The following is a 25,149-nucleotide window of genomic DNA, read 5'->3' as shown; positions in this document are numbered from 1 at the left end:
GGCCGACTGCTCACATGGGGCATATAAATAGGCCCCATGCTCCCACCACTTCCTCATTCAGTCTTTTGCGGGATCTTCTTGTGTATATAGAGCAGAGTTACACGCCTATATCTCTCTCTCGTGCTGTATTTTTTCTGCATGCGTTTTGCTCTAGTGTTCCCAGATCTGGTCATCATCTCCGCTGCGTAGTATCAGAGCCTAGGCTCTAGATAGTTCTTGGGATTTGTGTGAGCAAGAGGGGGACTGTTGTGTGGCTGATTGGTGGACTGTTTTGGACTGTTTGGGAAGAGGAGAAGCAAGAGGATGGCGGGCTGATTTGCTGGACAGCCACTTGCAGGTATTAGTTCTTCTTTGTTCCCACCCACCCACCCTTTTCAGAGTACATCCCCGCAATGGCAGATCTGTTTGAGATGGCCGAGAGGCACGTGAAGATCCCGACACTCCCCACGTTCCCGGTGGACCGTCAGTTGGACGGGAGCAACTACGGCATATGGAAGGCTATGATGGAATCTGTTCTGGAGTCTTACGACCTTGCCGATTTTGTCGTTGTTGGTGTTCCACGGCCGGAAGTAGAGGAAGGGGAGTTACCGTCGACCCGAAAGGACCGGGAGGCTGGGACACAGATGTGGGATCGTGTCAACGCCAAGGTCCGTTCGTTTATCTTTCTCAACTGCACACCGCAGGTAATCAATCATGTAAAGCATATGACGCTGGCCAGAGGTATATGGCAGCATTTGGCCTCTCTTTACAACAGGGTATTGCCCATGAAGAGGATTTCCTTGGAAGTACAGATGCGGGTTATGAACCCTGCAAAGTCGTCGACGATGCGGGAGCATATTAACAAGCTGCAGGCTCTTCAGCAGGAAGTTCTTCAGGCTGGGAAGGAGATATCGTCAGAGGACATGGCCATCACGTTGCTGTCACATTTGCCCTCTTCGTACTCAGCATTTTACTCATCTTTGATTACCAGTGGTAGGCTCAGCACCATCACGTGGGAGGAGCTTGTGCCCATGGTCCTGGACCAGGAGGAACGATTCATGAACCCTCCTCAGGGTGGAGGTTCGAAGGCCTTAACTGGCCAACGGCTGAAAGGCCGTAACACGGGCAAAGGGAAGGCTTCGTCGTCGGAGAAGTCTTCTGAGAAGAAGTCCGTTACTGACCGTGAGAAACTAAAGGCAGAGAGGACCTGTAATGATTGTGGCGAGAAAGGCCACTATTGAAGGCAGTGTCCCAAGCGGAAGACCGAGAAGGGTGAAGATTCCTCGGTAGCAATCATGAAGACTCCGGCTTTTGTGCACCTGGAGGTGGTGGACACTGCTGTTTCATTTTCTTCAGGCAGGGAGGAGATTGGAGGACTCTCCGCAACGGATACTCGGGAGATAGTGGTGCTTCCAAGCACATGACTCCTTCCCGTTCTGGTTTACAGGATCTCTGCAGGCTTTCTGGTCACATTCTTACTGGGGATACGTCCACTATCCCAGTTCACAGTGAGGGCAGGATGGAGATAGTTCCCAATGGCAGAGGGGGGAAGCATTCCTCCCAAGTGTTGTATGTTCCGGCACTTGGTTTTCATCTGTTGTCAGTGCATCAGGTTTGCAAGACTGGCGTACGGGTGGAGTTTGATGAGCATTTTGTTGCTCTCCGGGACAAAGCAACAGGCCAAGTGGTTTGGGAAGGTGGAGTGGAGAATGGAGTTTACAAGCTTTCAGCACTCTCTCTCCTAGGTCCTCAGGTTTGTGATGAGTGGCAGTCTGGTAATGGCCACTTAAGTGTGGATACGCTGCAGGTGCAGGCTTTCTGGGACCAGATGGTGGATAGCTTGCCAGTAGATGGCAGCAGTTGGCAGGAACTCTCCAGTACTGACGTTGGTAGTTCTTGTGTTCGTCAGTCAGAGGAAACTGAACAGGTAACTTATGCTCTGATGTCTCGTAGTATGCGGGACAAAGAACCTCCAGTAGATGAGGATGTTCTTTCCACGGGGACCTTTCGGAAAGCCAGGCAGGTGGCAGTTGATTACTTGCAGAAGGAGGTGCATACTCCAGGCTTTGTGGTTTCGGATTCAGAGGGGGTGGTTGACAGGTTTCAGAAGGCCTTGCGTGGTCTTCAGCAGGTTTCCAGGACTTGTTTTTGCACTGTAACAGGGGTTGATCCTTGTGAGCAGTGTGATGCCTTTTTGACTCAGAAGCAGTATGGTTCATTGATCTGGCTGATGGACACCAGATTGGACGGGAGCTTCCTGATGAGGCAGTTGAGCTCATGGTTGCGGATGTCTCTTTGGGAGGCAGGATTGCGTTTCCTGTGGTTTCTGTAGCATGCGAAGGATCATGGACTCTTGTACACAGGAGGGGGATTGTTGGATGGAGTCCGACTCCACGGTTGGAGTGACTCAGTTTGGGGAGGAGATCCGGACACGAGGAGATCTACTTCAGGCCCAGGAGCAGTTTTATGGAGCAGTAAGAAGTAGTCATCTTTTGCCTTGTCGCGGACAGAGGCAGAGTACCGGGTTGTTTGTGATGCTACTTGTGAGGTGGTGAGGATGCAGAGGTTGCATTGCAGGTTTGGGCTTCCACTGGAGGAACCCATGGTCATCCAGAGGCACTTTGTTCGTGAACAGATCGTTTTGCTGATTCTGTTCGACGGAGGACAGTACGGTGGACCTCTTCACGAAGTCGCTATCTCAGGATTTGCTCAGGCGGCACCCCAGCTCCCTGTGGTTGGTTTCACAGCCACGAGCTGAGAGGGGGTGTTAGAAGTCATCTCTTGTCCAGTTTTATACACCAGGGCCTTTGTTGTGGGTGTGCCCGCCCTTATGAGGTGTTTTATCATTTTTCCTCACTCCATGTATTTTTTCCCTATTTTTTTCCATTTTCTAGTGGTGTGGAGGGATGCCAGAGGTTGGCAGGAGCACTGAGTGGCTGGCCGACTCGCCCAACAGCATACATGTGACTGGCCGACTGCCCAACAGCAGTCGTGGACCTTTGTACTGCTGGCCGACTGGATGTATGCAGTCATGGGCCTCATTTATTGCTGGCCGACTGCTCATGCAGTCGTGGAGGGCCACCAGTGCTGGCCGACTACTCACATGGGGCATATAAATAGGCCCCATGCCCCCACCACTTCCTCATTCAGTCTTTTGCGGGATCTTCTTGTGTATATAGAGCAGAGTTACACGCCTATATCTCTCTCTCTCTTGTGCTGTATTTTTTCTGCATGCGTTTTGCTCTCGTGTTCCCAGATCTGGTCATCATCTCCGCTGCGTATTTTGACAAGAGAGACCACAGGCCCTCATGATGGCACGCATGATACGCAGCAAACCGTCAGTACCTCATGACATTATCCGAGCAGAGTTTGCCGTGCCTCCTATGATGGTAGAGGCCATATTCCGGACTATATACCTGCTAGACAGATTCAAAGAGATGCCACATGACAGGTTGTCATACAGAGCTTTTGAGGCATCTAGACAGCTAGCTGAGGCAGGAGACAGAGGATCATGGTATGCACAGGTCACACATTGGTTCTCACAGCATGGCCTAGACATGGATCATCTACCACCATTCTAGTATGACAGGGATGCACCACATGTCCGTCTCTCTCATAGTGAGAGGAACAGAGTATTGAGACAGGACCTATGGTAGCTCTATACACGAGAGACATGGATATCGCCTACACAGCCTCTTCCACCGAAGATGCTATACTACAGAGATCACTTCATGAGTATCACTGATGATGGATTTATAGAGAGGCCTAGATACATGGAGGGCTTTTTACCACACGGCTCCCGAGTAGCTATTGGTCAGCTTAGAGTCTCATCACATCGATTGGAGATCGAGACTGGCAGAGCAGCACGGATCCCTCGAGAGGAGAGGGTATGCAGATTGTGCAGAGAGGAGGTGGAGAGTGAGGAGCATTATGTATGTAGATGCAGAGCATATACAGCCATGAGAGAGAGAGAGATCCCATTTTATTCAGAGAGCCACATTCCCTACGCCATATCTTTGAGGCAACAGACCAGCGCATACTGGGGAGATTCATTCTAGACATACAGCGTCACAGAGAGACATCATTACAGGCTCAGACAGCTCCAGAGGGGGGACGAGAGACACAGATTACATTTTTTCAGAGATCCACCCCACTCCCAGCCCCTACACAGCAAGGAATTACTCTCCAGAGAGCAGAGACACTCAGAGCCCGCAGGAGACAGAGGACACCTGGCTTTCGAACACGACGCCTATACCAGAGAGAGATGACAGAGATCAGAGCTCAGTTTCACAAAGAGGGTGCAGAGCGACTGGCTCGCTTCAGAGCAGACCCAGGCATGTTCTTCAGGGAGCTGTGGACACCCCCTTCATTGATGTATACCATTCTATACCCCCAGTATGGTACAGGATGGAGCTAGCTAGGTTGCATATCATGATTGTATACTCCATGCATATAGCTTTGCATTCTCCTAGTAGTAGAACTCCACCTCCTCCCCCACTCATTGTACTTATTGCACACCCAGATTCAGCTTCATTACTTTTTCATTTTGTTGGGATGACAGAGGATACCCCACACAGGTACACTGATCTGTCTCATAGGCCGAGTTCGGTCTTTTGGAAGATGTTAATAAAATCTTTCTTTCTTTCTCTTTCTCTCTCTCAATGCCATGAGCTACCCACTTGTAATGCCTTGAGATAGACTTAAAGCCCATGTTGAGTTTTTGAAGGCATAAGCCAACAGCTATTTCAGCAAACCGACCAGCCTCTTTTGGGACCAGATAAGCATGGGCTTGTCAAGGTGTTAAAGCATCTCATTATTCCTCACAAGTTCTGAAATACTCCAAGGGCCAGGACAGCCAAGGGGAGTCTGAAGCAAGGTGAACTTGAAGGTCAAGAATCAGGTCATCTTCAGGGTGCTGATTTATAGCCAAGGAAGATCTCCAAGAAAGTTAGTCTTTCCATCATTCAGTAAAGCAAATACACCAGTCCTTGGTGGGGGCCCTTCAGAGGGTATTTAGGACCCAATCGGGTGTACTTGTCTTTGTTGTTGTTGCTCTCTCTCTCTCTCTCTCTCTCTCTCTCTCTCTCTCTCTCTCGCGCGCGCAGTTATCTCCGCCACATTGTGCAATCGTCAAGAATCAAGGTGCTGAATATTCTTTATCAAAGTATAACCTTGTCTATAAGCTTCCGCATGTTAGTCAGACAGCTGACTAGGGGAAAAGGGGTGACATGGCCTATATCCTCCACCATTCAGCATGGCACTCCAGAAGCCCCTTGAGTGAAGAGTAAAGCAACTGTCCACCCTTCATCTGCAGCCTGAATCAGCCCAAAACAGCAAATGCACAGGCACCCACTGCCAACAGGCAAAAAATTGGCAACAGTGCTCTGATGGACGATTGTGAAGGAGCAGGTGCTAGGAAATGAAAGAGAGCATGGAGAGGCAACAGTAGGTGGTGGATTTCAGCCTCATATTTATTCTTATCTCAAGTAAAGTAAATATGGGGTGCCCAAAACAGCCTGGACAAAGCCCAAGTGAAGGAGCAAAAAGGGACTAAGCTACCCTTCTTCAAGGGCCCATTCAGCAGTCAGCCAGCTGACTAGTGGAAAAGGGGTGACATGGCCTATATTCTCCTCTCCCTACAAAACCATTTTTCAGCATGGCACTCCAGCCTCTTGAGTGAACAGAAAAGCAAGTGTCCACCCTTCATCTGCAGCTTGAATCTGCCCAAAGCAGAAAATGCACGGGTGCCCACCCCCAACAGGAAGAAATTTGGCAATAGGGCTCGGATGGGTGATAGTTAATGGGCAGGTGATAAGGAACGCAGGAGAGCATGGAGAGGCAACAGTAGGTGGCAGATTTCAGGCTTGTACTTCTTATTCTTATATCAAGTAAAGAAACTATTCCGCAAGCAGCAAGAGGGAGGGAGGGTCCTGGCCATCAGGATCCTATACGGTGTTGTGTGTGCATGTTAATTGCTGTCTTGATGTCCGTTTTTCATTGATTAATTAATCACTTCTGCTAGACTCTCTGATAACCAGCAGTTTCGTGAGTGTTTGTATTGGTTTATGGTATCACTAACAATTGATATTCAATCATCTGAAGCATACTAGTTTGGTTTTGTCAGATTGGGATTTCAGCATCTGAATTTGATGCGACTGAGTGGAAAGGCGATATGTTGGCTGTAGGAGTATCTTCTTGTGATTTGGAAAAAGATGAAAGTGGTGGTTTCAAAAACTTAAAGTTGAGAAAACTTGATGAGTTTTTGAAAGGTATTCTGGGAGCTGTTACCACAGAAGAAGATTTTACGGGAAAAGCTGGCCAGTCTACTTTTGTAAGGCTGCCCGGGTTTGGTTTCAAGAGGATCGGTTTAATAGGGGTTGAAACATCAGGAGCGATATTGCCTTCAAAATGGAAGGTTTTCGGAGAATCGGTAGCAGCCATTGCCAAGACTGTGCAAGCCAGCTCCCTAGCTGTTACTCTTGCCAATTTTCAAGATTGGGATGATGAGTCATTGCATTACAGAGCTCGTGCTATTGCCATGGGTAGTTCTCCTTTTTAGTTCAGTTTTTGTGTGATTAATTTGGGATGGTGGCAATTCAATCTCTTTCTAAGACTTGGTTTGTTTTGTTATGAGCTAAGGTCAATCTGGTTGGTCCTTACAGGTGTAACTTTGGGGCTGCATGAAGATTCAAGATTTAGGTCCGAAAAGAAGAAGCCATTTCTTAAGAGTTTAGAACTTCTAGGGTTTGGAAGCGGGACTGGATTGGAGGAAAAGCTAAAAACTGCTGAGAAAGTCTGTGCAGGAGTAATCTTTTCAAGAGAGCTTGTGAATGCCCCTCCAAATGTGCTTACTCCTGGTACGTAGACTAAACTCTTCTTGATTGTGGGTGGGGGGCTAGTTACACAAACTTCCCTGCCCGTGTATGGGGGTCCATCCAGGCCACCCGTCAGGGATGGATGGAGGGCAATCTTGCTGGTCCCACTCCCTGCTGGCCGTTGCATAGGTGTGGAAGGTTGTGTTACAGCCCGAGTGATTTTCCATACAAAGAACAACAATGCTTTTTTTTTTTTGGGTTTATAAAGAGAGCTCAGAGAATCATCTTGCGTTGCTACTTATGTATATGTATGTTCCTTGAAGCAGTCGCTCTTGCGGAAGAAGCGTTAAGTTTGGGCTCCACTTTTGAGGACGTATTAACTGTTCAAATCCTTGATGAGGAAAAGTGCAAAGAGCTGAAGATGGGAGCATACCTTGGTGTGTCTGCTGCTTCCACCAACCCCCCCAAATTCATCCATATACAGTATAAGCCTTCTAGTGGTGAAACGAAGACCAAGTTGGCTATTGTTGGAAAAGGCTTGACGTTTGACAGGTAATCTGACTTTGTGATGGTGCCTTATGCTATACCATAGACAAGCCAAGCAGCTCTCATTATCGGTAGGAAACTTTCAAGCAATGTCCGGACCGTGAGGCTGCAAGTGCATTTGGAACATTTGTGGTCATGAAATTGAGTGGCTTTGTTTTCTAGTGACTGCCTTCATCATAGGCTACAATTATTCATATAAGTATAAATATAAAGATGAGCAAACATACATGTTTGTGTATACATAAGTATATAATGTACACGTGTGTGTGTGCGTGCGTTATATTTCCATATGCCCTTGTGGGAACCTCCTCTCCAGCATTAGAGACTGTTACACATAAATAATAGTTCTCTCTCACTTGATGCTTTCAGTGTTGGAGTATGCACAGGCGGAAGCGTGAACAATGAGAGAGAGAGAGAGAGAGAGAGAGAGAGAGAGAGAGAGAGAAGGAGAGAGCGATTGCAGACAAGATCACCTTGATCGATTAGCCAAAGGCTTACAATGGCGATACACAGGCAGCAGATGGGCATATTACAATGTGCTTGGTGGCGGGCGTTGGAACACACACAGGCGTGTCAGCGCTGCCAGGCGCCTACAGCAGCTTGCATCAGGGTCGCAGCAGCGTTGGCGAACAAATGCTGGGCGTCGGCTGGCGCTAGGCGAAACATAAGCGAAGGCAGCGTAGCTGGAGGCGTCGAGCGTGAGCAGCGAGCCGAAACGCAAGCGAAGCTGGAGGCGAGCTCGTAAGCGGGGTAGTGGTCCACGTAAAAGCCAGGCGTCGAGCGTGGAGCAGCGAACTGAAGTGAGCGAAGGCTACTAGGCGTTAGTCGTCGGCTGGTCCACAAGGCGACGTCAACAAGCGCTGAATCATTCGCAAAGGCAAGCCTGTAGCGAACCCGTAGTGCGAAGTGGTGGTAGGAGCAGCCATCAAATCTGCAGCAAGAAGTGCCCCCCCCCACCTGCACAGAACAGCAGCAGCATCATCATCCCTTTTCCTGCAACAACAAAACCCGCCTGCAAATCAGAGAAAAATCAGAAAACTACAAGGTATTTTCCTCAATTTTTTTTTGGGACTTGCAATTGAGCAGGTACAATCAACAATTGAGCAGATACAGGTGTCGAATTGCTCAATTTTGAGCAAAATTGGCAAAATTGGGTGACATTGGTCACAATCAGGATCAATTTGCAGGACATTGGTCACAATCAGGATCAATTTGCAGGAAATTGAATGTCAAAATTTGGGGCTTTTGATGTAATTGTGCAATTAAGCACTCATACATGTTGTATGATGTGAGAAATCGCACATTTGGGCAAAATTGCAGCAAATTGCAGTGCAAATCAAGGGGCTTTTGTGCCGATTTGGTTGATTTGTATGCAGGCAATTGCATTTGATGCTGTGGATAATGTGTTGATGCCTTACAAGCACTCAATGTGCCTGTAAATCAAGGGGCTTTCATGTATTTGATGTATATGTGGCCAGGGGGAAGCATCGTGAACACTCTGGATGCCTTCATGTGCGTCAATGTACCATGTATGATCAAAAATTGATCTTAAATCAAGGGGCTTTTCAAGTTTGTATGCTTGTTAAGCTTGGCAAAGCAGCAGGCAAGACATTTATGCCTTGAATCCTCAGAAATCAGCTTGCAGTCAAGGGGATTTTGCCCAATTTCTGTTCGGGACTGTAAAAGTCTGATTTTCACTCATTTGGACAGCCAGGAGAGCATTTATTGCTACTGTACCTGCTGGTACAGATTTGGCACAGCTTTGTGCAAGTTTTGGCATGGCTGTACACTGATTTGAGTGAGGAAAAGGATCAATTTCAGCTGTTGTACTTGCCGGTACAAGTTTGGTACATCACAGGTGAGCACTTAGTACTGCTGTACAGTACTTTGGAAGGGCAACAGAGCACATTTAAGGTGCTGTCCAAAATCTGCAGCAACCAGATTTTGGTGATTTCATCACATAAAGTGGGAGAAAAGTTGCATTTGTGCTTACGCAGTGGGAGATAAAGCTTGGGAGAAAAACTGTGAGCACTTTGTGTGCTTTTGGTGCAGTGTTTGCACATCTTTGCAGGGAGTCAGGCATTGACAGGTTGCATATTGCTATGGCAACCACAGGTGAGAGCTCTTCATTGCTTCATATCAAGAAGCTTGAAGGCTCGCATAATTATGATATTTGGCAAACCCAGTGCTACAATGTGTTGCTCCAGAAAAAGCAGCACAAGCCTATCAAAGAAAGGGGTGTAATGCCCACTTCTCTTACTGCTGAAGAGTGGGAAGATATGGATGAGCTGGCAAGATCTACTATCATGTTGTCTGTGTCAGACTCATTACTTTTCAGCATTCGTGAAGAGAAGACAGCTTGGGGAATGTGGCAGAGATTGCAGGACTTGTATGCCCAGCAAAGTGCCTCAAGCAAAGTGTATTGGTTGAAGAAACTCATAGGTCTTCAGATGAAGGAAGGGGCGTCTATGATGACAGTCCATCTAAATGAGTTTAATGGTATTGTCAGCCAGGTCATTAATCAAAAGTTGGCAATGGACGATGAGTTCAAAGCCACTTTTCTGTTATGCACTTTGCCAGAGAGTTGGGACACATTCAGGACAGCCACTAGCAATTCGCATGCTATGCTGTCATATGCAGATGTTGAGGGTTGGAAAGTCCAATGCAATGAATGCACGTGGGAGATCCCAGCAAAGGGAAAAAAGCCAAGAACGGGGAAGGAGCAAGTCTCGCTCCAAAAAGGATTTGGAATGCCATTATTGTGGCAAGAAGGGACACATTAAAAAGCAATGCTACAAATGGAAAAATGATCAAAAGGAAAAGGGAAAAGGCAAAGACAAAGAGAAAGATGAAGCCAAAGATGTAAAGCCAAAGGGCAAAAGTGGAGTCAAGATTGAAGAAATCAATGTATCACATGCAGGTGGCAGTGAGGATGAGGTCCTATTTACGTCTTCACTTGATGCCCACTCACTTCTTACAGGTGGTCATGGTATGCACTTATGGATCATTGATTCAGGTGCCTCCTTTCATGTCACAGGTTGCAGAGACTTGTTTGTCAGGTATACTGCTGGCAATGAAGGAGTGGTTTATTTGGGTGATAACCATGCATGCAAGATTCTTGGCAGAGGTGATGTGAGGCTTGTGTTTTCAGATGGCTCACAGCTTATGCTCCATGATGTCAGGCATGTGCCTGAGATCAAGAAGAATCTGCTTTCTACTGGACAGCTTGATGATGCTGATTATGTTACCACATTTGATAGTGGAAAGTGGAAAATTAGTAAGGGCTCACTGGTTGTTGCCAGAGGCTCTAAAGTGGACACTCTTTACTTTATGCATGCAGGTGTTTGTCACCATGCTAATGTAAATGCAACCGAGCTGCCGGAAATCTCTATGTGGCATTGCCGGTTGGGACACATGAGTGTCAAAGGAATGGAGCAATTGTCTCGTTTGGGTTACTTGCCTTCTCTAAAGTTTTCAAGTTTTCAGTTTTGTGAGCATTGTATATATGGCAGGCAACTGCAGTGCCCCCACAAGAAAGCTCTTGGATAGAAAGATGCTCAGTTAGAGCTTGTGCATACAGATGTATGTGAGATGCCTCAGCTTTCTTTGGGAGGGGCAAAATATTTTGTGTCTTTTATTGATGATGCCACACGCAAGGTGTGGGTCTATCCTCTTCGTTTGAAAAGTGATACATTCTCAGTGTTTCAGAAGTTTGTTGCTCTTGTTGAGAATCAAACTGGCAAAACACTGAAAGCTTTGCGTTCCGACAATGGTGGAGAGTATATGTCCAAACAGTTTCAGGACTTTTGTGATGCTAAAGGCATCAAGAGGGAGCTCTCTACTTCTTATGATCCTCCACAAAACGGGACAGCAGAGAGGATGAACAGGACCATTCAGGAGAAGGTCCGTTCTATGTTGTCACATGCTGCATCACCTCATGGTTTTGGGCTGAAGCTGTTATGACAGCCGTTCACCTTATAAACAGGTCACCTAACACGAGGCTTGGTGGGAAAGTGCCAGAGGAAGTATGGACAGGGAAGCCTCCGTCATACAAGCACTTGAGAGTGTTTGGTTGCGTTGCGTACGTGCACATACGCAGGGAAATGCGCACCAAACTTGATCCTAAGTCTCACAAATGCATATTCCTAGGATATGGTGACAGAGGTGAAATGGGGTATAGACTTTGGGATCCCGTGAATAGAAAGATTATACGCAGCAATGATGTCATTTTTGATGAAACATGCATGTATAAGGAGCCTGCAAGGCAACAGGAGCCTGGCATAGTCATCTTTGATGATGATGGACATCATGGACAACAACCAAGGGCTGTAAATCAGCCATTACAGCAGGAAAACCAGCCCTTAAATGGTGCTGAAAATGGTCCAAATGGACAGCGAGAGATGGCAGAAGATATCCCTATGGATATACCACAGTTAGAGGAGATACCTGGCATGATTTTTCAGCCTTATGGCATGGAACAGGAGCCACCAATGGGTGATATGCAGGCTGGACAGCAACCTGCAAATGATGGTCATTGGGTACGCAGGTCCACAAGACCCTCCAGAGCCCCTGACAGGTTTGTTCCAGGGGTTGACTATTTGATGCTTACTGACTGTGGGGAGCCCTCATGTTATAAAGAGGCTTTACAGAGGGCAGACAAGGCTCTATGGGAGCGTGCCATGAAGTCAGAGATGGATTCTCTGCATAAAAATGGAACTTGGAAGTTGGTGCATTTGCCTGCAGGCAAGAAGGTTTTGCCATGCAAGTGGGTTTACAGGCTCAAAGTTGCACGAGATGCAAAGCCAAGATACAAAGCCAGGTTAGTGGCTAAGGGCTTCAAGCAGGAATATGGTGTGGACTTTGAGGAGATCTTCTCTCCAGTGGTCAAAATGACCACACTTAGAGCTGTGTTAGCTTTGGTTGCGCATGATGATTTGGACTTGATTCAGATGGATGTGAAGACTGCTTTTCTTCACGGTGATCTCCATGAGGAGATATATATGCAACAGCCAGAGGGTTATGCAGTAAGTGGAAAGGAGAAGCTTGTATGCAAGCTGAAAAAGAGTCTTTATGGGCTAATACAGGCACCAAGAGAATGGTATCATAAATTTGATACATTCATGAAATCTCAGAAATTCAGGAGAAGTGACATAGATCACTGCTTGTACACCAAGAAAGCTTTGGATGGCAGTCTATTGATCCTCATCTTGTATGTTGATGATATGTTGATTGCCGGGAAATCTCGTAAGGAGATGGATACCTTGAAGCAGAGGCTGCATCAAACCTTTGATATGAAGGATTTAGGTGATGCAAATCACATCTTGGGTATGCGGATACTTCGGGACAGAAATCAGCATGTGTTATATTTGTCTCAGAAGGAATACATTGGCAAAGTCTTGTAGAGGTTCAATATGGACGGGGGAAGAAGACTAGTACTCCTTTGCCTCCATATGTGAAACTCAGTGCTATGGACAGCCCACAGTCGGATAGAGACAGGGCTGATATGGCCAAGATTCCGTATGCTTCAGCTTGTGGCAGTCTCATGTATGCCATGGTTGCTACTAGGCCGGACATTGCATTTGCAGTGGGAGTGGTTTCTAGATACATGGCCAACCCTGGCAAGAAGCATTGGGAAGCAGTGAAAGGTGTCATGAGATACCTGAAGGGCACACAGGATATGTGCATATGTTTTGGCAAACAGGATGCATTAGTGCATGGTTACACGGATTCGGATTATGCCGGTCATCCAGATAACCGGAAGTCTACTACCGGTTATGTATTTACATTCACAGGAGGTGCTGTGTCATGGATATCCAGGATGCAGAAGTGCACAGCCTTATCTACTACAGAGGCCGAGTATATTGCAGCCACAGAGGCTTGCAAGGAGGCATTATGGCTATCTCGGTTAGTGGTTGATTTGGGCTATACAGGGGATATTCCATTGTTGCATTGTGATAGTTAGAGTGCCATCCAGTTGGCAAAGAACCCTGTCTTTCATGCAAAGACGAAGCATGTGGATGTGAAGTATTACTTCATCAGAGAGGTGATAGAGAACAAGCAAATTCAGCTTGTTAAGATTCATACGGATGACAACCCGGCAGATCTGTTGACAAAGAGTTTGCCTCCGGAGCGATTTGCTCATTGCAGACACTTGATGGGCATTGGATGAGGCCAGTTTCAGCCTTGATATGGCCTTGTATATTATCATGTACATGCTGATTTTTCTTTTCCTTTACTTAAGGGCACTTTGCCTTTAAGTGGGAGGTTGTTGGGGTAAAGGCATAATGCCCACCCTTATAGTGTGTACAAGCCCATAAGTTATAGTACATAGTACACTTAGTACTTTTAATGTACTAAGTGCACTATGTGTACTAGTGCAATATACATGTGTGATAGGGGAGTCACACACTCATGCCTCATGAGTTGACTTATCCCCACAACTCTCTCTCTCTCTCTCCCTTGTACTTCTCTGTGTATGTCTCCCACATGACCTAACCCTAATTCCTGATTCTCTCACACAGGTCCCTAGAGCTTGCAGTTTTCCGGTGCAGCACACTCTGCTCGCGTTCTTTGTGCATCTCTGCTGATGTACAAGCCTAAAGCTTGCGCGTTGCTGTACCTGCGTGACCTGAAGCTCTGCAGCAGCGCAAGGATGTGATTGCTATCAGCTGGCTTAAGCAGTGCTGCCCTCAGATCTCCCAGGCGCAGGTGGAGAAGAAGGCGAAGGCAGGGGTGTCAGCGCTAGGCAGCACACGTCCATACTCAGGTGTAAAGCCACTAGGAAGGCGAGCTAGAGCAACTGGGGGCGTTGAAGCGTTGGCCGCTGGGCGTAGGCAGCAGGCGTAATCACTATCGCTGGACGTAGGCAGCAGGCGTAATCACTATCGCTGGACGTAGGCAGCAGACGTATCACTGGTCGCACTGTACTTGGTACTTTGCTGCCCAGCAGTTGGGCGTAGGCAGCCAGCAGCGTGGGCTGCTCAGCTGCTGCCCAGCAGCAGCCACGCTGCCCAACCAGGCAGCGCAGAGAGCTGCCCAGCCATCCGTACAACTGCAACGAGCAGGCGCATTAGCATCAACACACGTGCAGCACCCTTTTGCAGCAGCAACAGCATCAGCATCAGACGTGCCCCTCCCCCTCTCCTGCAACAACAAAATTCAGCCTGCAAATCTCAGAGAAATTCAAAAAATTAAGAGGTATTTGCCTTCAATTTTGGGAATTTCTTATCAATTCAATCAATTGAGCAGGTACAGGTGCCGAATTGCTCAATTTTTGAGCAAAATTGGCAAAATTGGGTAACATTGGTCACAATCAGGATCAATTTGCAGGAAATTGGATGTCAAAATTTGGGGCTTTTGATGTAATTGTGCAATTAAGTGTTCGAGACTGTAAAAGTCTGATTTTCACTCATTTGGACAGCCAGGAGAGCATTTATTGCTATTGTACCTGCTGGTACAGATTGTCAGAGTTAGTGCATGCGGAAGCCACACTCATACACACGTAGAGAGAAGGAGAGAGAAGTTGACGCAGAGAGAGAGAGAGAGAAAAGTTGACGAACAGCTAACTTTAGCAATGAATAGATTGGATTATTACAATGGTGGGCATGGGTATTTATACCCTCATGCTGTGAATGGCCGACTCCTTTGTTACGACTTGATTCCACATGAGATACTATATTTTAACACCCTCTCTGTAGCTCATAGTGGGCATAGATGAAGAAACCAAGTCGATGCAGATGCAACCATGGACACCCTAGCGTGGCCTTTGCTAGGTACACCTCGGATAATGCACCAATCAACCTGTCTCCACAAGAAAATGCCATCTTGAGCTTTAGCTGCCACATAGAATAATGAATTGCAGACAACTCCACATTCATGATCCCCCATTCGTTGAACTGCGAACACATCACGTTCAAAAAATCCTCTGAACCTTGAACTGTCGACACATGACGCCCAAAATTCTCTGACAATGAACTAGGAACTCATCCCATCCATAGTCTGCTACCAATGAACTACGAACTCATCACGTCCATAGATTTGTCAAGCTGTTCCATGCCAGATGCATGTGCCTTGAACTCCAACACACGGGTCCAAATCACCAAAAAACGGGAGCACAGACTGCCCCTCTCTGCCACTCACATGCCTCTCTCTGGCTGAAGCACGTGGTAGCATCCATCCACCAAGCTAGAATGTTGGAGCATGTGCCAGTGTAGTCCTCGCCACACCGGCAGACGCCGTAGCATCCCTAGTAGAATCACTGTCACTGTCATCCTCGTCAGCTTTGCCTTTGCCTTTGTCACTCGTCGAGCCTTGAGCTTTAGCTTTGGATTTGCAATCCCGAGCCAAATGCCCTCGCTTTCCGCACTTATAACAACGGCTCCTAGACTTCTTATTGGATTTTGATGCAGCATGTGCCGATTCTACATCCTTCGGAACCCGAATCTTGCCTTGGGAAATGAGCACTGCTTCCTCCTCAATGAGAAAAGAGCTGAGATCATCAAATTCCAGCTTTTCCTTCGTGACTTGTAAGCGTAATGCCCTCGAGACCATCTCATACTCCTCAGGCAACTTCGTAAGAACCAAGGCAGCTAACTGGGTACTAGTTAATGCACTATTCATAGCCGATAACTGATCATGGATAACCTTTGCCTTCATTAGAAGTGACTGCATAGAGGTCCCGGTTTCAAACTTGATGGAAAACAACTGGCCGAGAAGGGTTACTGCTTGCATTGTTGAGTCTCGATCAAACATTCCTGCAAGCTTTGACCACATTTCCTTGGCAGTCTTTAAAGTCTGAATGGCAGGGGAAATTTCCTTGGTGAGAGATTCTGCAATCGCCGACATTGCCTTCGCATTGTGAGCTTCCCAATCCACAAGAGATTTGAGAAACTCCTCCTCCTGAAGACGTGTGAACCGATTGCTATCCCTTCGGGGACGTTCCTCCGAGCCATCAACAATGTCCCATAAGCCTTTTCTGCTAAACCATAGCCTCATGATCAAGTTCCAATGCGTATAATTGTCACCATTCAGTTTGTCATCCTTGCTCGAACACGGGAGTCCCATCTCGAAAACTCCGTCCACCTCTTCTCAGTCGACCCGGTCTGCCCGCTTCAAAGTTTGCCAAGCACAGAGAGCAGTAGCGTTTTTATGAAACGCTGCCCAAGCCACGTGTGTTGCTTCTTCTCCGCATACAATTCAACAGTTCCCTCAGGAAAACATGAATGATAAATCTCAGAACTCCATAGCAAGCTCTCCGGACAGCAAGACCACCTAAGAGTTTGTAACGCAGGGATCCTGCCTGCGCAATAGCACAGAGGCCACGGTTGTTCACCTTCTCAGCCAACCGCCTTGTTGCAGCCGCCAACACCTTCGCTATTGTGCTCTGCCACTTGAAAAAACGCTGAAACGCTGCCGCCCTTTGAGGTCTCGTGTCACCTTCGAAGCATGTAGCATAGACACGCGAGCTGCCCTCTGTCTCTCTTTGCCACCACAGTGCTGCAGCAGCCACCTTCTCCAACTCCTCCGTGTGCCCAAGAATCAACGAGCACTCAGCTCTGATACCATGTCAGAGTTAGTGCATGCGGAAGCCACACTCATACACACGTAGAGAGAAGGAGAGAGAAGTTGACGCAGAGAGAGAGAGAGAGAGAGAGAGAGAGAAAAGTTGACGAACAGCTAACTTTAGCAATGAATAGATTGGATTATTACAATGGTGGGCATGGGTATTTATACCCTTATGCTGTGAATGGCCGACTCCTTTGTTACGACTTGATTCCACATGAGATACTATATTTTAACACAGATTTGGTACAGCTTTGTACAAGTTTTGGCATGGCTGCACATTGATTTGAGTGACCAAAAGGCTCAATTTCAGTTGCTGTACTTGCCGGTACAGGTTTGGTACATCATTGGTGAGCACTTAGTACTGCTGTACAGTACTTTGGAAGGGGAACAGAGCACATTTAAGGTGCTGTCCTAAATCTGCAGCAACCAGATTTTGGTGATTTTATCACATACAGTGGGAGTAGAGTTGCATTTGTGCTTCCGCAGTGGGAGATAAAGCTTGGGAGAACAACTGTGAGCACTTTGTGTGCTTTTGGTGCAGTGTTTGCACATTTTGCAGGGAGTCAGGCATTGACAGGTTGCATATTGCGATGGCAACCACAGGTGAGAGCTCTTCATTGCTTCACATCAAGAAGCTTGAAGGCTCACATAACTATGATATTTGGCAAACCCAGTGCTATAATGTGTTGCTCCAGAAGAAGCAGCACAAGCCTATCAAAGAAAGGGGTGTAATGCCCGCTTCTCTTACTGCTGAAGAGTGGGAAGATATGGATGAGCTGGCAAGATCTACTATCATGTTGTCTGTGTCAGACTCTTTACTTTTCAGCATTCGTGAAGAGAAGACAGCTTGGGGAATGTGGCAGAGATTGCAGGACTTGTATGCCTAACAAAGTGCCTCAAGCAAAGTGTATTGGTTGAAGAAACTCATAGGTCTTCAGATGAAGGAAGGGGCGTCTATGACAGCCCATCTAAATGAGTTTAATGGTATTGTCAGCCAAGTTATAAATCAAAAGTTGGCAATGGAGGATGAGTTCAAAGCCACTTTTCTGTTATGCACTTTGCCAGAGAGTTGGGACACATTCAGGACAGCCACTAGCAATTCGAATGCTATGCTGTCATATGCAGATGTTGAGGGTGCTCTTCTTCAAGAAGAGATGAACAGGAAACACAACTCTGTTGGAAAGTCCAATGCAATAAATGCACGTGGGAGATCCCAGCAAAGGGGTAAAAGCCAAGAACGGGGAAGGAGCAAGTCCCGCTTCAAAAAGGACTTGGAATGCCATTATTGTGGCAAGAAGGGACACATTAAAAAGCAATGCTACAAATGGAAAAATGATCAAAAGGAAAAGGGAAAAGGCAAAGACAAAGACAAAGATGTAAAGCCAAAGAGCAAAAGTGGAGTCAAGATTGAAGAAATCAATGTGTCACATGCAGGTGACAGTGAGGATGAGGTCCTATTCACGTCTTCACTTGATGCCCATTCACTTCTTACAGGAGATGGTCATGGTATGCACTCATGGATCATTGATTCAGGTGCCTCCTTTCATGTCAAAGGTTGCAGAGACTTGTTTGTCAGGTATACTGCTGGCAATGAAGGAGTAGTTTATTTGGGTGATAACCATGCATGCAAGATTCTTGGCAGAGGTGATGTGAGGCTTGTGTTTTCAGATGGCTCACAGCTTATGCTCCATGATGTCAGGCATGTGCCTGAGATCAAGAAGAACCTGCTTTCTACTGGTGGACAACTTGATGATGCTGATTATGTTACCACATTTGGTCGTGGAAAGTGGAAAATTAGTAAGGGCTCACTGGTTGTTGCCAGAGGCTCTAAGGTGGACACTCTTTATTTCATGCATGCTGGTGTTTGTCACCATGCTAATGTAAATGCAACCGAGTTGCCGGAAATCTCTATGTGGCATAGCCGGTTGGGACACATGAGTGTCAAAGGAATGGAGCAATTGTCTCGTTTGGGTTACTTGCCTTCTCTAAAGTTTTCAAGTTTTTAGTTTTGTGAGCATTGTATATATGGCAGGCAACTCGAGTGCCCCCACAAGAAAGCTCTTGGACAGAAAGATGCTTAGTTAGAGCTTGTGCATACAGATGTATGTGAGATGCCTCAGCTTTCTTTGGGAGGGGCAAAATATTTTGTGTCTTTCATAGATGATGCCACATGCAAGGTGTGGGTTTATCCTCTTCGTTTGAAGAGTGATACATTCTTAGTGTTTTAGAAGTTTGTTGCTCTTGTTGAGAATCAAACTCGTAAAACACTGAAGGCTTTGCGTTCCGACAATGGTGGAGAGTATATGTCCAAACAGTTTCAGGACTTTTGTGATGCTAAAGGCATCAAGAGGGAGCTCTCTACTCCTTATGATCCTCCACAAAACGGGACAGCAGAGAGGATGAACAGGACCATTCAGGAGAAGGTCCGTTCTATGTTGTCACATGCTGCATTACCTCATGGTTTTTGGGCTGAAGTTGTTATGACAGCCGGTCATCTTATAAACAGGTCACCTAACACGAGGCTTGGTTGGAAAGTGCCAGAGGAAGTATGGACAGGGAAGCCTCCGTCCTACAAGCACTTGAGAGTGTTTGGTTGCGTTGCGTACGTGCACATAGGCAGGGAAATGCGCACCAAACTTGATCCTAAGTCTCACAAATGCATATTCCTAGGATATGGTGACAGAGGTGAAATGGGGTATAGACTTTGGGATCCCGTGAATAGAAAGATTATACGCAGCAATGATGTCATTTTCAATGAAACATGCATGTATAAGGAGCTTGCAAGGCAATAGGAGCCTGGCAGAGTCATCTTTGATGATGATGGACATCATGGACAACAACCAAGGGCTGTAAATCAGCCATTACAGCAGCAAAACCAGCCCTTAAATGGTGCTGAAAATGGTCCAAATGGACAGCGAGAGATGGCAGAAGATATCCCTATGGATATACCACAGTTAGAGGAGATACCGGGCATGATATTTCAGCCTTATGGCATGGAACAGGAGCCACCAATGGGTGATATGCAGGCTGGACAGCAACCTGCAAATGATGGTCATTGGGTACGGAGGTCCACAAGACCCTCCAGAGCCCCTGACAGGTTTGTTCCAGGGGTTGACTACTTGATGCTTACTGACTGTGGAGAGCCCTCATGTTATAAGGAGGCTTTACAGAGGGCAGACAAGGCTCTTTGGGAGCGTGCCATGAAGTCAGAGATGGATTCTCTGCACAAAAATGGAACATGGAAGTTGGTGCATTTGCCTGCAGGCAAGAAGGTTTTGCCATGCAAGTGGGTTTACAGGCTCAAAGTTGCACGAGATGCAAAGCCAAGATACAAAGCCAGGTTAGTGGCTAAGGGCTTCAAGCAGGAATATGGTGTGGACTTTGATGAGATCTTCTCTCCAGTGGTCAAAATGACCACACTTAGAGCTGTGTTAGCTTTGGTTGCACATGATGATCTGGACTTGATTCAGATGGATGTGAAGACTGCTTTTCTTCACGGTGATCTCCATGAGGAGATATATATGCAACAGCCAGAGGGTTATGCAGTGAGTGGAAAGGAGAAGCTTGTATGCAAGCTGAAAAAGAGTCTTTATGGGCTCAAACAGGTACCAAGGGAATGGTATCATTAATTTGATACATTCATGAAATCCCAGAAATTCAGGAGAAGTGACATAGATCACTGCTTATACACCAAGAAAGCTTTGGATGGCAGTCTATTGATCCTCATCTTGTATGTTGATGATATGTTGATTGCCGGGAAATCTCGTAAAGAGATGGATGCCTTGAAGAAGAGGCTGCATCAGACCTTTGATATGAAGGATTTGGGTGATGCAAATCACATTTTGGGTATGCGGATACTTCGGGACAGAAATCAGCATGTGTTGTATTTGTCTCAGAAGGAATACATTGGCAAAGTCTTGCAGAGGTTCAATATGGACGGGGGGAAGAAAACTAGTACTCCTTTGCCTCCATATGTGAAACTCAGTGCTATGGACAGCCCACAGTCGGATAGTGACAGGGCTGATATGGCCAGGATTCCGTATGCTTCAGCTTGTGGCAGTCTCATGTATGCCATGGTTGCTACTAGGCCGGACATTGCATTTGCAGTGGGAGTGGTTTCTAGATACATGGCCAACCCTGGCAAGAAGCATTGGGAAGCAGTGGAAGGTGTCATGAGATACCTGAAGGGCACACAGGATATGTGCATATGCTTTGGCAAACAGGATGCATTAGTGCATGGTTACACGGATTCGGATTATGCCGGTCATCCAGATAACCGGAAGTCTACTACTGGTTATGTGTTTACATTCAGAGGAGGTGTTGTGTCATGGATATCCAGGATGCAGAAGTGCACTGCCTTATCTACTACAGAGGCCGATCATATTGCAGCCACAGAGGCTTGCAAGGAGGCATTATGGCTATCTTGGTTAGTGGTTGATTTGGGCTATACAGGGGATATTCCATTGTTGCATTGTGATAGTTAGAGTGCCATCCAGTTGGCAAAGAACCCTGTCTTTCATGCAAAGACGAAGCATGTGGATGTGAAGTATTACTTCATCAGAGAGGTGATAGAGAACAAGCAAATTCAGCTTGTTAAGATTCATACGGATGACAACCTGGCTGATCTGTTGACAAAGAGTTTGCCTCCGGAGCGGTTTGCTCATTGCAGACACTTGATGGGCATTGGATGAGGCCAGTTTCAGCCTTGATATGGCCTTGTATATTATCATGTACATGCTGATTTTTTCTTTTCCTTTACTTAAGGGCACTTTGCCTTTAAGTGGGAGGTTGTTGGGGTAAAGGCATTATGCCCCCCCTATAGTGTGTACAAGCCCATAAGTTATAGTACATAGTACACTTAGTACTTTTAATGTACTAAGTGCACTATGTGTACTAGTGCAATATACATGTGTGATAGGGGAGTCACACACTCATTCCCATGAGTTGACTTATCTCCACAACTCTCTCTCTCTCTCTGTCCCTTGCTTCTCTGTGTATGTCTCCCACACATGAAAACCTAACCCTAATTAACTCTCCCATTCATCAAGGTCACGCAACAGCAACATGCACACCACCCTAGGGCACTAAGCAACGTTGGTGGCTAGGCTCCCATCTCCGAGCCGTTGCTCCCCCCCAAAAACCCGGCCGAAGGAGATATCTATGACAAGGTGCCACCACACCCTATATATGGCTCTTCAACTTCCCATGCTCTTGCATATGGGATAATCCACCACAACTTCTAGTCATCTGATAACCCGAGAGTAGCTACGAGAATTGCCACCTTCAACTAGATGATGCCATCTCTTTGCTTCATGCTCAGTTGTTAGATAATGCTGACATTGCTTGGTTTCGTTTTGGACATGTGGTATGTTGTTGACGCTAGGCGAAGAGTTGAAATGGCCAAGCAACAAATCCAGTCGCTTACGACGTTAAGCCATCTTCAAACTCTTACACAAGATCAACAAAATGTGTTGTGTGAAGCTAAAGCCGTCTCTGTGAATCAACAAAGAAGGCTACAAAAATGGCAAGTCCGATTGAGATGTAAGCAAATCCAACATAAAGGTTGCTCATCACAATAATTTTTCAAAAGCTTGCATGTTGATAGGCAGAGCCACAAAATTGTGCGTGTTAAGAAATTTGATGGCATATGGACATCCACAAAAATGGAGCTTACAATTGAATGTGTCAATCATTATCAGCACATACTTCAGAGTTCATTGTTGTGGATGCTTATGTCCATGATGCTCGCAAAATTTTCTTAAATTATGTGCATCCCATTGTTGACAATGAATTTGCTTTGAGATATAATCTGCCTTTCACTGAGGAAGAGCTGACATGCGTTATATGGCATGGGACGTTGGAAGTCACCTGGTTGACGGTTGAACTTCCGACCTTGACCATGATTAATGTTGCATAGGAGACTATGCCTACTTCATGGAAAGAAGGCCTTGTGACTTTGGTACCTAAAAAAGCATTAGGAGAATCCCTTAATGATTGGTGACCAATCATGTTGATGCTAGTTATCTACAAATTGGCAACTAAAATGCTTGCAAATCGTAGTGGCGGACTACTTTTTCATGGTTTGCATCCACAGCAATATGGTTTAGTCCCCAGAAGATAAATTATGGATAATATTGCGAATGTATATTTGGTTCAGAACGGCCTTGTTATGCAAGTGGATATAGCAAAAGCCTTCGATACAGTTCAATGGGACTACATAGCCGAGGTCACGGCTGCAATGGGCTTTGCTCGTAAAATGCAACAAGCTGTTTTTGGGTTATATCAGGATAGTATTGCCTTGTGTGTTTTGGGTCGTGATCTCTCATCGAAGTGGACATTGCAAAAATCCGTGTGTCAAGGATGCCCTCGTAGTGCATTACTGTATGTGATTGCCACACATCCACTTTTGATGTATATGGATGTCTTGACTGCACAGGGGCAATTACATGGTCTGCAGTTACCTAATGGTTCGCATTTTGTGGCCCAGGCCTATGCGGGTGATTCTTTATTCATGTCCAAAAAATGATCCAGATGATCTCAAGTGCATCATTTGAACTTTGGAATTATTTGTTCAAGTAGCTAGACTTTATATCAACTTTTCTAAGTCTGAACTGCTTCCATTGACTTCTTGTGACTTGCATGCACTGTTATGGCCAGGACAATGTTATGGCCAGGACAAATTATTTCACTAGACCACTTGGTTAGACATTTGGAATATCCACTGGCATGGTATATGTCTACGTAGGATGTCATTCATTGGGTATTGAACAAATTGAAGGCCAAGCTAGCATATTGGAAGCTTTCTACATGGCCTTTACATGTGCGTCTCAGAATTGTTCAATCGATCATTATGGCCTATGTGCAATTTTACTTGCTGTTGTTGATTTGGCGTAAAACTGATATTGATACTTTTATGTCTGATGCCTTGGAATTGTTGTGGAAAACCAAGCATCATACAAGAACGTTGCGTCTTTTGAGACGATCTTTGGTCTCCACACCTAAAATGCATGGTGGACTAAATATATTTGATCTGCATTATTATCTCTTGGCAAGAAAGGCCACCATGATTCCCACTATGCTCTCGCGGATGATCCGCAGCAAACCTTCAGTACCACATGATATCCTTCGAGCGGAGTTTGCTGTACCACCTATGTTAGTAGAGGCCATGTTCCAGACTATATCTTTTATACACAGGATGCGGGAGCTCCTACTAAATCGGGTATCTCGGGTTGCTTTTGAGGCATCCAGACAGCTTGCTCCGGGGTGGTACAGTGGATATCATCACACAGGATTGATATTGACAGATTACCACCCTTACGGTATGAACTAGCTGCACCACACAGACGCCTCTCTCAGACAGAGAGGAACAGAGTCATGAGACATGACATTTGGCAGGGCCACATACAGGAGACTTGGCTATCTCCCAGTCAGCCACTCCCGACGAAGATGCTCTACTACAGAGACCACTTCTTGAGCACCTCCACAGACGGCTTCATCCAGCGACCACGATACTTGGAGGTCCACTTATCACATGGAGCCAGAGTAGCCATTGGGCGACTAAGGGTCTCATCACACCAACTAGAGATCGAGACTCGGAGAGCAGCAGGCATCCCTCGAGCAGAGCGCATTTGCAGATTATGCCAGACGGGGGTAGAGACAGAGGAGCATTTTGTTTGCCAGTGTGGTGCTTTGCAGGAGATCAGGGCATGCTATCTTGAGGTTTTTAGAGGGACCACATCACTTAGACAGATCTGGGAGAGATCGGACCAGAGACAGCTAGGCAGACTACTACTAGCACTACAGAGACACAGGGAGATCTTACTTCAGACACCCGCACACCATAGCGGAGGAAGACAGTCCCAGTTGATTGACTTCTTCCAGAGATTGGCACCAGTAGCCCAGCCACATACATTGGGAGTGACATCTCAGCGAGCGGAAGAGATTCGAGCTAGGCGACGACCCAGACTAGCTGGCTACCAGACACCACGGCTACACCACAGAGAGATCGCGGCCATCCGGTCTCGACACTAGCAGGAGGTCGAGGAGCAGCTGGCACATTTTCGCTTTGATCCAGGACGCATGTTCCAGACATTTACGGCATCCTCAGATCGGATGTATGACATATTGTACCCAGACTATGGGACTGGATGGAGTTAGGAGTAGATAACGTATCATACTTGTATCACCCCTTCAGCATATAGAGATGCATTAGTAGCCCTAGTACTCCATCCACACCCTCTTGTTT

General features: G+C 46.4%; 1 protein-coding gene across 4 annotated transcripts in view; it reads left to right on the top strand.

Annotated features, from left to right (window-relative positions):
- LOC147626511 (leucine aminopeptidase 1-like) overlaps positions 1 to 25,149 on the top strand; it is an 83,538-nt gene that overhangs the window by 7,058 nt on the left and 51,331 nt on the right. For all 4 annotated transcript variants that reach the window (XR_015268606.1, XR_015268607.1, XR_015268608.1 and 1 more), the window contains exons 2-4: positions 6,104 to 6,521; positions 6,642 to 6,836; positions 7,121 to 7,346. Coding sequence is in view for 1 of the 4 variants with exons in the window: in XM_086816591.1 (XP_086672717.1) it covers positions 6,104 to 6,521; positions 6,642 to 6,836; positions 7,121 to 7,346 (839 nt within the window). In the remaining 3 variants the exon portion in view is untranslated. The remainder of the gene's footprint in view (positions 1 to 6,103; positions 6,522 to 6,641; positions 6,837 to 7,120; positions 7,347 to 25,149) is intronic.

This window comes from Cibotium barometz, chromosome 22 (assembly GCF_041138505.1).
Source record: "Cibotium barometz isolate CiBa-2024 chromosome 22, ASM4113850v1, whole genome shotgun sequence".
NCBI lineage: Eukaryota > Viridiplantae > Streptophyta > Polypodiopsida > Cyatheales > Cibotiaceae > Cibotium > Cibotium barometz.
This window is presented reverse-complemented; position numbering and strand designations above follow the sequence as displayed.